The following is a 15,390-nucleotide window of genomic DNA, read 5'->3' as shown; positions in this document are numbered from 1 at the left end:
GGCTGGGATGGCTTCACCTCAGCAGCGTGGCAGGGGAGGACAAGGAGCCCAACACACTCCAATCATTCATTGTGCATCATTTTTTGGGAAAAAAGAAAGAAAAAAGGAAGAAAAAAGGAGTCCTAAAATGCTCAGCCAAGGAGCAATGTTTATAAACCCTGATGAAAAGCCAGTGCAGCACCTTGCAGGAAACACTGATTTTTAAAGCCTGCACTTTTGGAGGTTATCCCCACAGGTGAAGTTTCTCATGCCAGGAGAAGATTTGTGCAGAATAAGAAGAAGAACATAAGATAAATTACATAAAGGAAATTTCTGTGCAAGGCAATAGGAAAAACGTTTGTTGCATCATAGCAAGTTCAAGATCTAATTTATTCATTTGCATACCAGCAAGAAGAAAAAAAAAAAACAAACAAAAAAAAAGTATAAAATTATATTTTAATATCAAAGAGACTCCAAGTGATTTTAGACTGCCTAAAAACTTGCAGTGAATATTGATTCCACCAGGAGCTGATGGAATCTGCCATGACCAAACTGAAGGCAAAGGAGGCCAGGATGAAGGAGCTGTTTGTTACCATGGGCTCTGTCACTTGAGGAAACGTGACAAAACAAAGGGGACAAAATCTTCTGCCCCAAATCCCCTTTCTTCTCCCAAATGCCCTCTTCTGCTCCCAAATCCCCATCCTTGCTCCCAAATCCCCCTCTTCTGCCCCAAATCCCCCTCTTCTGCCCCCAAATCCCCTCTTCTGCTCCCAAATCCCCTCTTCTGCCCCAAATCCCCTATCCCTGCTCCCAAATCTCCCTCTTCTGCCCCAAATCCCCTATCCCTGCTCCCAAATCTCCCTCTTCTGCCCCAAATCCCCTATCCCTGCTCCCAAATCCCCTATCCCTGCTCTAAAATCCCCCATCCCTGCTCCCAAATGCATCCTTCTTCTCCCAAATCCCTCTCTTCTGCCCCAAATCCCCATCCCTGCTCCCAAATTGCCCATCCCTGCTCCCAAATCCTCCCCTTCTTCCCCCAAATCCCCCATCTCTGCTCCCAAATCCCCCATCTCTGCTCCCAAATCCCCTATCCCTGCTCCCAAATCCCCTATCCCCGCTCCCAAATCCCCTGTTCCTCGGCAGCTGGCTCCACCCCAGCCCTCCCAACCCACGGAGAAAGGAGGTTTGGTTCACGCCCGGTGTTTTTGGCAGCGCCAGCCCCTCGTGCCTGCAGGACGAGCAGGGTGGGGTAAAGGGGCTGCCCAGCCTGGCCCCAGCCCAGCCTTGCCCAAACACAATTATTTCAATTATGGAGTCAGCTGCTAATTCAGGGAGAAAAGCTGGGTTTGAACCTCTCATTCTACACAACCCCAATGGCAAGTGATGTGTGGAGATCATCACTTCCTGCTAATTACCACCCCTAGAAGCACAGACAATTAACTGCATCATCTATTATCCCTAATAATTATTATTTATACACTAAATAAGATGGACACTATAGGTTGGGTGTTTTTCTTTTTTCCCTGCCTAATTTATCCTGAGAAAATGCTTACCAAGGGTTTTAGAAAAAGTTTTCAATATGTTGGGGGGGATTTTTTTGGGTGGTGATTGTCTTGCTTATATTTAGAAATATTCTCTGGCCTGCATTGTCTGTTCCCATCCATAATTTATAACTGCTTACACAGTTGTGTAACGCTGGGAACAAAATAGAAAAAAAACTAGAATAAGATATAAATTTACCTAAAATATGAATTGTTTTGCCTGGGAAATCCAACCTCTTACAAAATATATAGATTTTTAATAATCAGTTCAATCAGTGATTGAATCAGTGATTGAATATATATCTATCAGTGAACAAATATATAGATTTTTAATAATCAGTTCAATATATATCTATCAATGAATCAATATATAGATTTTTAATAATCAGTTCAATCAGTGATTGAATCAGTGATTGAATATATATCTATCAGTGAACAAATATATAGATTTTTAATAATCAGTTCAATCAGTGATTGAATATATATCTATCAGTGAATCAATATATAGATTTTAATAATCAGTTCAATCAGTGATTGAATATATATCAGTGAATCAATATGTAGATTTTTAATAATCAGTTCAATCAGTGATTGAATATATATCTATCAGTGAATCAATATATAGATTTTTAATAATCAGTTCAATCAGTGATTGAATATCTATCAGTGAACCAATATATAGATTTTTAATAATCAGTTCAATCAGTTTTCAACCAAATCAAGCTAATTTTTCATTTTAAATGCCTCAAATGCACCATTTAGCTGGATTTACAGACAATATTTTTTAACCCTGTCACCTGAGCACTTCAAAAAGAAAATGTTCACAAATTTCCAGTCCAAACTAATGTGCTGAAAGCAGCCAATAAATTGTTGTACTATTGTTGTATTTTGTATTTGTATTTATAATTGTTGTACAGCCGATTATTGTAGCACTATCTAGAAACTGTTTGATTCCTGGGATGCCTTTCCTGATCTAAACCCACCCTGAAAATCACACAGGGTTTCACAGGCAGGAAAAGCCCAACACAGGCAAATATTTCATTGTACCAACATATTTTGCTTAAAAAATAAAAAAAAATTAAATGCTCAGAAGCAGCAAGAAGCAATATTTATAAATCCAGATGAAAACACTGTGGAGCATCTTGCAGGAAACAGTGATTTTTTTAAATCACTTAAATTTAAGTGATTTCAAAATCAGTGTTGCCTGCAAGTTTTTAAAAGTGATTTTTAAAGAGCCATAAGTGAATCTGATTTTCCTCTGTGTTTCTCCTGGTATCCCATATTTAGTCATTTATTGTACCCCCAAGGCTGCAGGATCCCAACTGCAAAGCCTGGAGCAGTTTCATGAGTTCCCCCAAACTCCCTTGGTCTCTTTCAGGCAGGGATGATCCTCAATGAGGATCCTTGAGTTTCTCCACCAGTTCCTCCCAGGGCATTTTCCTGAGCCGTTTTCTGGATGGCTTTAATGACACAAGGAGAGGATTTTAGGGGTCCCAATATATTCCACAGTGCAGGAAGGTGATTCCAGCCTGTTTCTCCTCCCTCACCCAAAACCAGTGGCACCAATGTGCTGCTCCACTGTCATTACACGGCCTAAGATGACAAAATGAATTTTTCTTACTGTTTACTGACTTCCTGTATCATTATGTGAGCATAAAACCTTGGACAGGCCTCTCCTTCCATAAAATACCTGACAAATAGCACTTCTCCTCCCCACCAGCCTTAAAACACAAATCAGGAAATCGTGACAGAGTGTCTGAAGGGAGAATTTGCTTTTGAGCATTGCCTGAGGAAAGGAAGCAGAGAGAAACAAACATTCTGTAGGATGGTCACTGCAGACCTGGCACCAAAATTCCCTCAAGCCCTTCTCTACCAACACCAGCACTGCAAAGCTCCCTGGGGACAGAGCTTGCATTTGTGGGGCACACATGGTGCAGAAAACCAGGGAAAAGCACCCTGGAAATAGAGGAGCACAATGTGGAGAAACCTGAAAACTCTTCTGCTGCCAATTCAGAAATTTTCCTTCCTTTTCCTTTTCCTTTCCTTTCTTTTCCCTTTCCTTTCCTTTCCTGAAATTTCCTTTCCTGAAATTTCCTTTCCTGAAATTTCCTTTCCTTTCCTGAAAATCCTTTCCTTTCCTGAAATTTCCTTTCCTTTCCTTGCAATTTCCTTTCCTTTCCTTGCAATTTCCTTTCCTTTCCTTGAAATTTCCCCGAAATTTCCTTTCCTTTCCTTGCAATTTCCTTTCCTTGAAATTTCCTTTCCCCCTTTTCTTTTTCCTTTTCTTTTCCTTCCCTTCTGTTCCCACTTCCCTTCCCCCTTCCCTTCCTTTTTCCTCCCCCCTTTTCCTTTCCTTTTCCCTTCCCTCCCCTTTTTCCTCCCCTTTTTCCACACCAGTTTTCCCTTTTCCCTCTCTGTGAACTCTGGTTTTGGGGTTCTCACTCCTTTTCCCATCATCTGTTCTGGTCCCCAGGCAGCTCAGGCTGGACTGGCCACTAAACCCCTGCTAAATAAATGACTGATCTTTCCCAAACACTTCCAATCAACAGCTGGAGCTGCCCCTTGTGCCTTGATATCAGTGGCAGAAGGAAAAAACAGCATTTAGGCCATGCCAGAGACTCTGTTGTCATTTAAATAATCATAAATGAAAGCTTTCCTTAATCTATCCTTACTAATTTTTTTTTTTTACCACTTTTGTGGCCATTTCTGTCCTCATATTTTGTGTCTGAAGGGGTTTTTTTAAGGATTTATTTGGATTTCTTTTTTAAAGTTCTTTTAAATTTATTTTTAATATTTATTTTATTTTAAGTATTTATCATTTTTAGCAGCAAAAATGGGGGAACTGAGCTGGGTGAAATAAGAGAATGCTTGAACCTTCATGTGCAACAAAAATAAATGGGAAAATCATCTTTAGCACAAGCCACAAAGGGCTTGAGAATGGGTTTTAAGCAAACCCTACCTGTCAGTAAAAATACCTTTGCAATTCCAGATTCCAAAATAACTCCAAAAGGCAGTCAGGAGGTCAAAAGCTGTTTTCTTATGGTTCTCCTTGGAATAAAAAAGGGAATTCCAGTGACATAGAACAGCAATTTCATTCAGCAGAGAGCCCCAGGCAGACAGCTCTGCTGCTGTAGCCTCAGGCCACAGAAATCCCCTGATTTTCTCTTGAGAGCTGAGCCCTGATCTGATCTGTTGGGGCTTGAGCTTTTTTAAAAAATGAAATTAAAAAAAACAGTTCCTAAACACTCAGGGTCTCCATCTTCCTTTCTATTTGCAAAGCAAAATAGCAAATAAATAAAGAGACACATTAAAAAATATATATATAAATAAAGGTAACTAGATAAAGTCTATTCTCTGTCAGATAAGCCACAAGCAACCACTGCTTAAAAAGTGACATTTCAATTCTCCTTCCCATCACAAAAAACTTTACACATTAATGTGGGGAAATGTATGGAAAAATCCATAAATGTACCTGCTACACCTCAAGTTTCAAAATTATTTGGTAGGAAACTTCCAAATATCCATATTCCCAAAAAAAGTTTAAAGTTGGGTTTTTTTTTAGAAGACCTCACTATATTGAGATTGTTGGAATTCTGAAAGGTAAAAGGAAATGCCAGGAATTTTCTATTTGCTAAATAATATATATATGTTATATATATATATATATATGTTATATATATATATATATATATATATATATATATATATATATATATGTTTTATATATATATATATATATGTAATACATATATATATGTAATACATATGTATACATATATAATATGTAATACACATATATATTTATTACATATTATATATACATATATATATAATATGTAATACATATATATATGTAATTATTGAGACAACTTTCTTATCTGATTAAAAATTTTTTAAAATTCAAGATTATTCAAGTATTTGAGGAATAAAATTCAGTCTTTGAATTAAAAAAAATAAATAATCTTTATAAAGTCAAGATTATTCAATATTTGATGTATAAAATTCAGTCTTTGAATGAAAAAAGAAATAAATCTCAAAGAAAGAAGCATATTTTGTACTTTGCACACCTTCTCAAAGGCTGTTTCTGACAGGAACATTGTGTCTCCCAACAATCACAGAGCTGTTCTTGCTTGGCATGCAAATATATTCTCCCAAATAAAAAGAACTTTCACCTGGCTACCACATCCATGTTCCAAATACCAGCAACAGATTTGCATCAATCCTCACAAAGCAGCAAGATTGTGCTAAAATCTTATTTTTTTCTCCTTTCAGCGTTTCACCTTTGTAGAATGTCATTGCTTCTTATGGCTTCTATATATTCTGGGTGTCTGATATATTATCACCTATCCACTCTGCCTTTCAGCTGCAATAAAATTGTTTGTACTCTTTGTGGTTTATTTCATTTTCCCCTTTAGGTTTTATCTAACAACAGCTCACATTCATAACTTGATGAATATTTACTAACATATACACCAGCATATTTTGATTTTATTTCCTCTGGGAAAAGGGAGTGAAGATGGGAGGGAGTGAATGTTTTGCACTTTCCTGTGATGTCTCTTCCTTTGGTTCAAGGTTTGCCACCACACCCTGCCCCACTCTGTGCAAATGCACCAAATCACAGCCAGAACAGCACTAAAAATACAGATAATTCACCCAGCAGAGGCAAAAGGAGCCTTTTATCCCTCACACCCATCAAGCAGCAAATGAAAAGTCAGTGTTAGACCCTCACAGGAACAGCTCCAGCTGGGACTTTTCCACTGGTGCTGAAAATCCCTCAGCTAAACCCTAATTGTGGTGTCTTCTTAATCAGGCACATCACACCCAGCCAGGAAATTAAAAGCAGAAATTCCTCTCTAATTAAAACTGGAATTATGAAAGCGAGAGCTGCACAGGAAAGTTGAAATCAGTGGTTTTGGTTCATCACTGCTCCTTGGCATCCAAGATCAATGGGCTCCTGCCCCAAGTGCAATCAAAGGATTCCCAAAATGCAAATTTTGCTCTCAGAGCCTTTGCAGTCCCCACCACAGCTCACAGGCAGAAATGCACAAAACCTGATTTTATTTCCATGTGGAATCAGGAATATTGAACACCAAGGTTTGCTGGAGAACAGCTTCACACAAACATTCTGTAGGATGGTCACTGCTGAATTGGCACCAAAATTCCCTCAAGCCCTTCTCTACCAACACCAGCACTGCAAAGCTCCCTGGGGACAGAGCTTGCATTTGTGGAGCACACGTGGTGCAGAAAAACAGGGAAAAGCACCTGGAAATAGAGGAGCACAATGTGGAGAACTCCTGCAAACTCTTCTGCTGCCAATTCACAATTTCCCATTTCCTTTTTTCCTTTCCTTTCAATTTCTTTTCCTGAAATTTCCTTTCCTTTCCTTTCCTGAAATTTCCTTTCCCACAAACAGCAGAAAAAGTTGCTCTGAAGCTAGAGGGATGCAAAATCAGCTCACCCAGCAACTTAATCTTGGAAAGCAGTAAAAAGAGCTATATTTAATGATGCTATTGTTCAGTTGGAATAAATTGTGTTTAATTTCTCAGGGAAATTTAAATCTTTTATGCCAAGCACTGATATTATTCCCTTTTTATATTTTTATCAATGGTTCAGTTGCCCCTTAATCAAAAGACAATGCAAGAGGGAATATTTCTCATTCAGCAGAGCATCTTGACTAATTTTATGGTCCCATATGTGATCCTTGTGAACAGAAGTTCACACAAAGACCAATTTACAGCACACATGTAGCTGGAGAGCTAAAAATAGAATATGCAAAACTCACTCTTGGCGACAGAACCCTTCCAATGCCCTTTGGGTTTCAGCTGAAATTCACAATTTGATTAAACATGCTGCAAGAATGAGTGCACGAGCATGCATTCTGAATTAGCAGGAAGGACAAGAATTCTGCCTATTTATCCTGGAAACAACTCCCTCAGGTGCTTTTTACTGTATTTATTTGGGATGCAAAATGGGCTATGGAACAATATCTTGTTTCTTAAAGGTCAGCTTGTTATAAACTGTGAATAAAATGAAATCCCCTGAGATTGGAGCTGTGGTTCTCGTGGAGTCCATATTGCAAAGCTTTAGCTCACAAGATCTAAAAGATCTCCATTAATTTGAAACAGAAAAGTTCAAGCAGTCACTGATCTGCATCCAGAGGATTTCACCCCTTTATCAGCTTAGAATCAGTCTCTGTGCAAAGCTAAAAAAGCACTGAAATTATGAAATGTTGACTCTTTTTAATAGGCACAAGAACTAATTCCAACAAGGAGCAAAGAAGACAACTCAGAGAAAAAAACAATTATATTGAGACAGTTTTAGAACTAGTATTGACCAGACATATTTCAGTAAACCACAAGAAAAAGACAGATTATTAAACCTAATATTGCAGATGTGGAAGGTCTGATGATTTCCCATTTACTCTGGGATTCAGAGGGGTGAACTGGTGTGGAAGCTGAGCAGAAACACTTTGGTGCTGGCTTTGATCTCAGAATGAACAGCAAAATATGAAACTCTGTAAAAGCCTCTGCCAGTCACACCTGACTGAAAAACCAACCCCCTGCCTGCCCTGCTGCTCCCTGGGAAGGAGGAAAATTCTGCTGACACTGGGAATGCTCTCCCAAAGCCTTCCCAAAGTCAAACCCCCTGCCTTGCCCTGATCCTGGCTCTTCAGGGTCTTTCATTCCCTTTCTCCAGGAGGAAGCACCTGAGCTGACTGAGGCTGTCACAACATCTAAATAACCAAGGTGTATTTTCCTCTCTCCAGCAATCAAGTATTACATTGATTTGTGAGAGCAGGAATTACCCAGTAAAAGGAAACTGTTCTTGCTGGTTTGGAAATGCACAAATGAAATTTAAGGAGCTGCTGCCATAAAATATCCACTCTGAGTTATCAGAGAGGATTTGTTTTCTCTGATTGCATTTTAAAAGACCACTTTTAAAACAAACATCAAGCACATGCCTGACTTTATTTGGCAGCTCAGCACAGACCTATAAAAAGGACAATACACGTATTCATAAACTAGAAAGAAATAAAATCTATTTGTTCAGCAACGTTAACATTCAGCTTGACCTTTCAGAGAACAAATCTATTGGAATTGCAAAAATTTTCAGTCTCTTAATTAGCTCTGTACAAAAGAATCCAATGCCACAAGCAAACAGGATATTTTCCATTCTGGCCTCCTGTACAGAGTGAATAAAATACTTCAGGATGTAACTCACCTGACACCAGAATGAATAAAGGTCATGGACCTCACTGATTTAACCAATCCAATTTGTGCTTTCTGAGCATTAATTGAAATTTCTTAGACACACAAAAATCATTTTGCACGTATGGAGACTCAGTGAAAACCAGATGTGTTACCAACACATTTGTGTTCCCAAATTTATCTGCACCAAAACTGGGCTACCCCAATCTAATGACAGCAGGAGTTTTTTAAATGTCTCATGGTCTTGCACTCTTAAATAAATCCCTGTCCTTGAAAAAAACAATAAAATATACAGTTTTTAAAGCACTTGTTCTTATTTTGAGGACCTCAACAGTACTTAATGCTTCATAATCAACAACAAGATATTAAAGAATTAACACTTCTCAAAAAAAGAATTACACCTCCTTCTGCTGATGCCTCAGGTTTTAGCTTTTATATTTTTCAGATTCTGTGCTGCTTTTGTTTGTGGGTCTGGGTTAGAATCCTAGATGCTGAAAATTTTAAACTTTCTGTGCTGAAAGGCACAGACTAGCAAGAGAACACTACATTTAACCTGAAGCTGTAGAAAAGACTTCCAAAATTAAATAATAGCACTAAGATTACAAGTGTGTAGTTACTTAAAAGTGTGTAATATCACAAAGTAGCAAACTTAGAGTTTTAGAATATAAAAATAAATATGAAGCAAGATAGAAGTTTTAGAGCAGAAGTTGTTCTTCACCTTCTTCCTTCTTCTTCACGAGTTTAAGTAGTATTTTATAATTAAACAGAAAAGTCTGCATTGCAAGCTTCAAAAGATCAGTTATTAAGTTAAAAAAGAAAATAATCTAAGTGTCATTTCTTAATTAGATAGTTTAGTCTTAAAAGACCTTGTAACAAAATATTGTAAGTAATTAGTAGGGCATTTTGTGCCTTACTAATAAAAAGCTACCAAACTCATAGTTGTAAGACTGTTTCACTGATAAATAATGAACACCTATGTCCAAACATAAAATACTGTCTCAAGTGCCTTCAATCCCAACCTTAATAAAAGTAGAAAATACAAACAAATAATCCACAGGTCTGGGCTTTATATAAGAGAATAGTCAACTCTCTTCACAGAGTAGGAAGACAAAACAACTCCTAATCTAGCTGGGCACCAAGGACAAATGATCCAAATCTAAGGCCCAAGAGCACAAACACCGTAGGCTGGAGAGAGAAAAACAAGAAGGATGGGATTCATAACCTAAAGCTGGAATGGGACAATGAACTGCAAGATGCAAATGGAGCAGAACTGATCCAAGGGAGAGACCCCGTGCTTGGTTGTGCATTTTGGGACCATTTTGGTTCATTTTGGGTGCAGCCCTGGCTGGGCTCTTGTGCTGCCCAAGGTGGATCCATTGAGGAGATCATTTTAATAAATCCCTACTTTATTTTTTAGCTCTGCCCAGCCTCTGTTCCAGGTCAGCCCTCACAAGGCAGCGCTGCTAGGCCTCACTGAACCGCCCCAAAAAAACCCAACACCTACTCACCAGAATTTTGGTAGTGTAAGCACTGTTGATAGCAATTGCATTGACCAGGAGCTCCATGGTTTTGGCAGGGATGGAGTCGGGGTCGGGGATCTCCTTGTAGTGGACGTCGCCCACGTAGGCCTGCACCACGGTCATGCGGTTGGTGGTCAGCGTGCCCGTCTTGTCTGAGCAGATGGCCGTGGCGTTGCCCATGGTCTCGCAGGCGTCCAGGTGCCGCACCAGGTTGTTGTCCCTCATCATTTTCTGAGGGGAAAACCCAGCAAAAGCCAAGTAAGGAACCCTTCGGTGTCGGCCTTGACAGGATTTTAGTCGTAAAAAGCAATGCAGCCCACAGTTTGTCTTGCTGGTGAGAGCGTTTCCTAAAGCAGAGCTTTGGTGGGGGCCAAGAACCCCAAATCCCAGTTACAGACAGCAAAGCTGTACCTGCCCATGGGGTAATTTTGCATTTGATAACTTTTAAAAGAGTTGCATCGTTTTCCTGAAGAAGGTTTGCATTTTAAAGAATAGCTGGGACAGGTCGTTGTCCCTCATCATTTTCTGAGGGGAAAACCCACCAAAATCCAAGTAAGAAACCCTTCAATGTCGACTTTGACAGGTCTTTAGTCTCAAAAAGGAAATCAGCCCATGGTTAGTCCTGCTGGTGAGAATTTGAAGTTTCCTAAAGCAGAGCATTGGTGAGGGCCAATAACCCCAAATCTCATTTACAGGCAACCAAGCTGTGCCTATCCCTGAGATAATTTTGCCTTTGATAAACTTTTAAAAGAGTTGCATCATTTTCCTGCAGTAGGTTTGCATTTTAAGGAATAGCTGGAACAGCAAAGATGAGCCAAAGGAGCCAGAGACAACAGCATTTTTTAAACATTATTGTTAGAGCAAACATTTGGGATTTTTTCTTAAAACTGCTTGGAATGCCAGGATGTTATCTGGCAGCACACAGAGGGACCACACATTTTGGGAGAAAAGCAAAAGAGAAAGGGTGTCAAAGGAAGGACATAGGAGAATGAGAAAACATTTTCAAAGCAGCTACATTCTTCATTAGCAAAACCCCATCCTTGAGACTTGCTCCTTTTTTTAATAATTGTGATATTTGGCTACATAGAAGCCAAGAGATTCCTTCCTAAACTTCCTAAGTTAATTTGTTTACATGCTAAATGGAAATCAACTTTACACCATCTTCATCTAAGATTCCCAGAACGTTTAAATCATCTAATTAAATTGCTCAAGTAATCCTGAAGTCCAGGATGTTAATCCTCTTTAATTTCCTAATAGAACCATTTACATTGACTTCAAAGAACTGCAACTGCATTTAAGAAAAGTACATGAAAGCTTCAGTGAAACTCTTAATTTCTTTGAGAAGCTCCAGTTTCTCTGAGAAGTGTTCCTGAAGACTTCAAATCCTTGTCAAAACTTTGTATAGTTGCACAAGAAAATTTGAATACAAAATTATTCTATATCAAAAGACTGGACTATTTTCAGAGTACATTCTGCTCAATAAATTCCTGGTTCCTTGCAAATTAAGTAGGTATTTCTACTGCTTGATATTCCTGCACTGTGCAGTTTTAAGGAGATGTGCTGGAAGATGTATTTGCATTTTTGTTAGAAATACTTTCAATATAAGTGATCTTTAAAGCAATTTCATGAACATTTTGAGCACATCATTTTCAGACCATTTTTCATCCCATCTGATAAAACCTGAGGACCAACTCAGTTGTGAGCCCAAACAAACAGCACTTTTCTCCCTGGATTATTTTGAATGTCTCTTACCTTTACAGAATAAGCCAGAGAAATAGTGACAGCAAGTGGGAGTCCCTCAGGAACAGCAACCACGAGCACAGTAACACCAATAATGAAGAATTTAACAAAATACTGAACGTAGACAGGAGTGCACTCAGGCAACCACTGCTTCTTGTTGACCACAAAGGTGTCAATGGCAAAATACAGTACCAAGATGATGACAGTGATGGCAGACATCACCAGACCTGGGAGGAGAAATCACCAGTTACCATAAACCCAAACAGCACTGGGAACACAAGCAATTAGAAATGGGGATTTGATAGGAAATTCTTTCTTTCTTTCTTTGTGACATTTTTCACCAGTACAAATAACAATGATAAACTGTACAATGAAGAAAAAATATTGCCATAATATATTTACAGTGCACAAGGAATTCTAGGGAATTCATTTTTAAGCACTTACTGCTGCCTTTACAACTTCCCAGGCAGTGCAGGAGCTCTGCTGTCACTGAAGCTAAGCTTATTCAGTTTAGCACATTACTTTGCCTGGTACAACATTTATCTGTCCTTTTAACCCCCACCTTTTACAAATTACTTGTCTATCCATATTTAAACACCTTTTTTCTAAGTAAGTATATCTTTAGAGGCTTGAGCAAAGGAGCCTCCCATGTTGCTGTATAAATTTTTTTTCTGCAAAAAGCCCTACATATGGGTCTGGGTGAATATAAAGAGGCAATAATGCAGAATTAGCCACAGGACAGTTTTTCACTGGGTTTCTTTAAAATGTAACTAATACTGGTGTTTCCAAGGTGTCCCTTTTCAAGGGAACATCTGCAGAGTGTGTACTTTCATAAGCAGAGGTTCCAAAGAGACAGAACCACCAATAAATATTTCACAGAATTGACAAAATGTCCCAAGCATTCTCTCCACTCTCCCAATGTCACAGACTGCTGGGATAGCACTCCTGCTCCACAGTTTTGTCCCTGGGTTTGAGTATACAAATAAAATTTCCACTATAGCCTCAGCTTTGCCTTGCTCTGACAGCCCTGTTTGGCAGGTTTGTGTGAAGGAATTAAGCCTACATTTTGGAATAAATTAATTTCTCCCTAATGAGATCAGAGAGGAGAAGGAGAATGCTGTGAATTTCATGTCTTGACTGCAGTTTTTAAAAAATTGGTAAAGCTGAAGGGTGCTAAGGTTGACAGGAAACAGATGAGTCAGGAAGATCACTCTGTGCCAGAGGATAAAGGAAAATCTATTAAAATATTGCACAGGCAAATACTCCTGACAACACAAGACATCCCCATAGGCTTCTCAATACCAAAGAAAAACCAAATGAAGCAATGATAATTAATTTAATTCCTGTTCCTTGCCACATTCTGGTCAGAAATCCCTACACATTTACTTCAAGAGTGATGTTCACGCGCCAGAGCAGAAGTCAAGGCAGTGCAAAAAGGTATTTAATCCAAGGAATTAATCATCAGGGGAAACAAAGGAGAGGAGTTGGAGGCATATGAACTGGGGCAAGGCATGAAATTGGATACCAGGGATGATAATCCTGGATTTGGTCATACTCTGGTCAGGTAAAGGGAATTGGCATTGTGGGGTTATGTGATCAACTCCTGTGATGAGCTCACAGAGGGATGAGAAGGGGAAAATCCAAACTGGGGGAGAAGGCTGAGGGAGATGGAGCAGAAGTAAAGGGATCTTGGAGGGCCTCCGCCAAGGAGCTGAGATCAAAATCCCTTTTAGAAGATCAAAATCTCTTTATTACCATGAGAAAAGGAAATCTAAGGAACTTTAGGCCCTTATGGAAGGTTTCCACTCTCTGCCCACATAGTGGAGAAGTGCTGCTTCCAGCCCAGGGGCCAGACGGTTCTGGGTACAGGAGTCCAGAGATGTGTCATGCTTGGGGAGAAGGCAGCAATGTGGATATTTGGGGGGAACAGAATGATTTCAGAATCCATGAGAGGGAAACATTGTGTGAGTGATATTTTAAGATGGTATTAGAGATTCTGAAACTGTGCACTCTCAAGTTCTGAGGGGAGAGGAAATTAAATACGTAATTACTGCACTTGGGAATATTAACTCTGAGAAAAGCTGCATTTCATTTTGATTCAAATATTCATTACAATCCAAGTTGCCCAAAGCTCCTTGACAGTCAAAGCTGATTTTTAGGAGAATAAAAGATCTTCAGCACCACATACTCTCCTTAGAACAGCTTTGTGATGACCCATTTCCAAATCTTGCAGTAAAAATAAGGGCCTGTCTCTTTTCAGAACCATTTGCTTTGCAACTCTTTGCCTCCTGGGACCCAGAGGGGTTTTTTGCCACCCAGCCATACCTGCTTTGCCAATCTGCACTGCCAGCTTGGTCAGCTTGCCCTGCAGGACGGATTTTTCTTTCTTGTGCATGTTGGATTTCTTCTTGTCCTTGTCGTCTCCCTCTCCCCCTTCTGCGCTCTTCAGCGGCTGCATCTCCATGGCAGCAGCCCCGTCCTGCTGCTTGGCTGATAATGCAGAACAAAACTGTTACTCCAGAGCTTCAGCCCTTCCTTCCCTCTGTGCTCATCCTCTCTGAACCCAGCCAGCATCACGGGGGCTGCCTGGGACAATCTGTGCCAGGGACACCCTTGGCTGCCTGGAGAGCCAGCGGGGCTCTGCAGGACACAGCTGTGCCAGCACATCCCTCAGGACACGTGGGGATTTGGGCTGGAAAGCACTGATTGGGTTTAACCCTCATCTTTACCCCCACCCATGATGCTCTGGGCCATACACATGTATGTCACTGAATGTCTTGCAGGTGACTTGGCAGGTGACAGCACCAGCACTGCAGCATTCCCTGCAACGGCAGAGCTCGGGTGCTTTGACAGATCCACATTCCTCTGGAGTTTGGGATGCCTCTTAGAATGCAATGCACATTTCCAAGGCAAATATTTTGAAGGCAATGTGGTTGCACAGGTGGCCTGTGTGTCACCTCTCTGGGCTGCAGGGGCACCTCAGTGAGCAGGGGACCACCGTCTGCCATCCACCATTTCAGAAAATCCCTCAGTTATAAAGTTTCCTCAGCATTCTGGGATCAAGGTGCTCAGCCTGCGGGTCTGATGGTGTTGGCATCGCCATTCCCCCACAAAACCCACACGCAGTTTCAGGGCTGATCCCTCCTTTCCTGACAGAATGCCAGCAGAAGGAAACTTCATTTTAACTGTTTCTGAAAAGCAATGACATTGCAGTGGATATATGTGCATGTGTCTGAGCACAATAAATAAAATAGGATGAGATGAAACAGCTTTGCTTTCGTGAAGAGATTGTACAAGACCGTGCTTGTTTGACCTGGAAATCTAATTTATCTACCTAGCCTGAATGCTTATTATTTAATAGCATTTTATTTGGTACTTTTGTACCATGAACCACTGAGTTTC

At 40.0% G+C, this 15,390-nt stretch overlaps 1 protein-coding gene across 12 annotated transcripts in view; it reads right to left on the bottom strand.

The window, feature by feature from the left end:
- The window catches only part of ATP2B2 (ATPase plasma membrane Ca2+ transporting 2), a 301,755-nt gene that overhangs the window by 64,149 nt on the left and 222,216 nt on the right, over nt 1–15,390 (bottom strand). For all 12 annotated transcript variants that reach the window (XM_066558014.1, XM_066558016.1, XM_066558015.1 and 9 more), the window contains 3 exons: nt 14,314–14,478; nt 12,001–12,215; nt 10,237–10,479 (listed from right to left, as the gene is read on the bottom strand). In XM_066558014.1, the coding sequence (XP_066414111.1) occupies nt 10,237–10,479; nt 12,001–12,215; nt 14,314–14,478 (623 nt within the window). The remainder of the gene's footprint in view (nt 1–10,236; nt 10,480–12,000; nt 12,216–14,313; nt 14,479–15,390) is intronic.

The sequence above is a fragment of the Molothrus aeneus genome, chromosome 12 (genome assembly GCF_037042795.1).
Source record: "Molothrus aeneus isolate 106 chromosome 12, BPBGC_Maene_1.0, whole genome shotgun sequence".
NCBI classification, from domain to species: domain Eukaryota; kingdom Metazoa; phylum Chordata; class Aves; order Passeriformes; family Icteridae; genus Molothrus; species Molothrus aeneus.
This window is presented reverse-complemented; position numbering and strand designations above follow the sequence as displayed.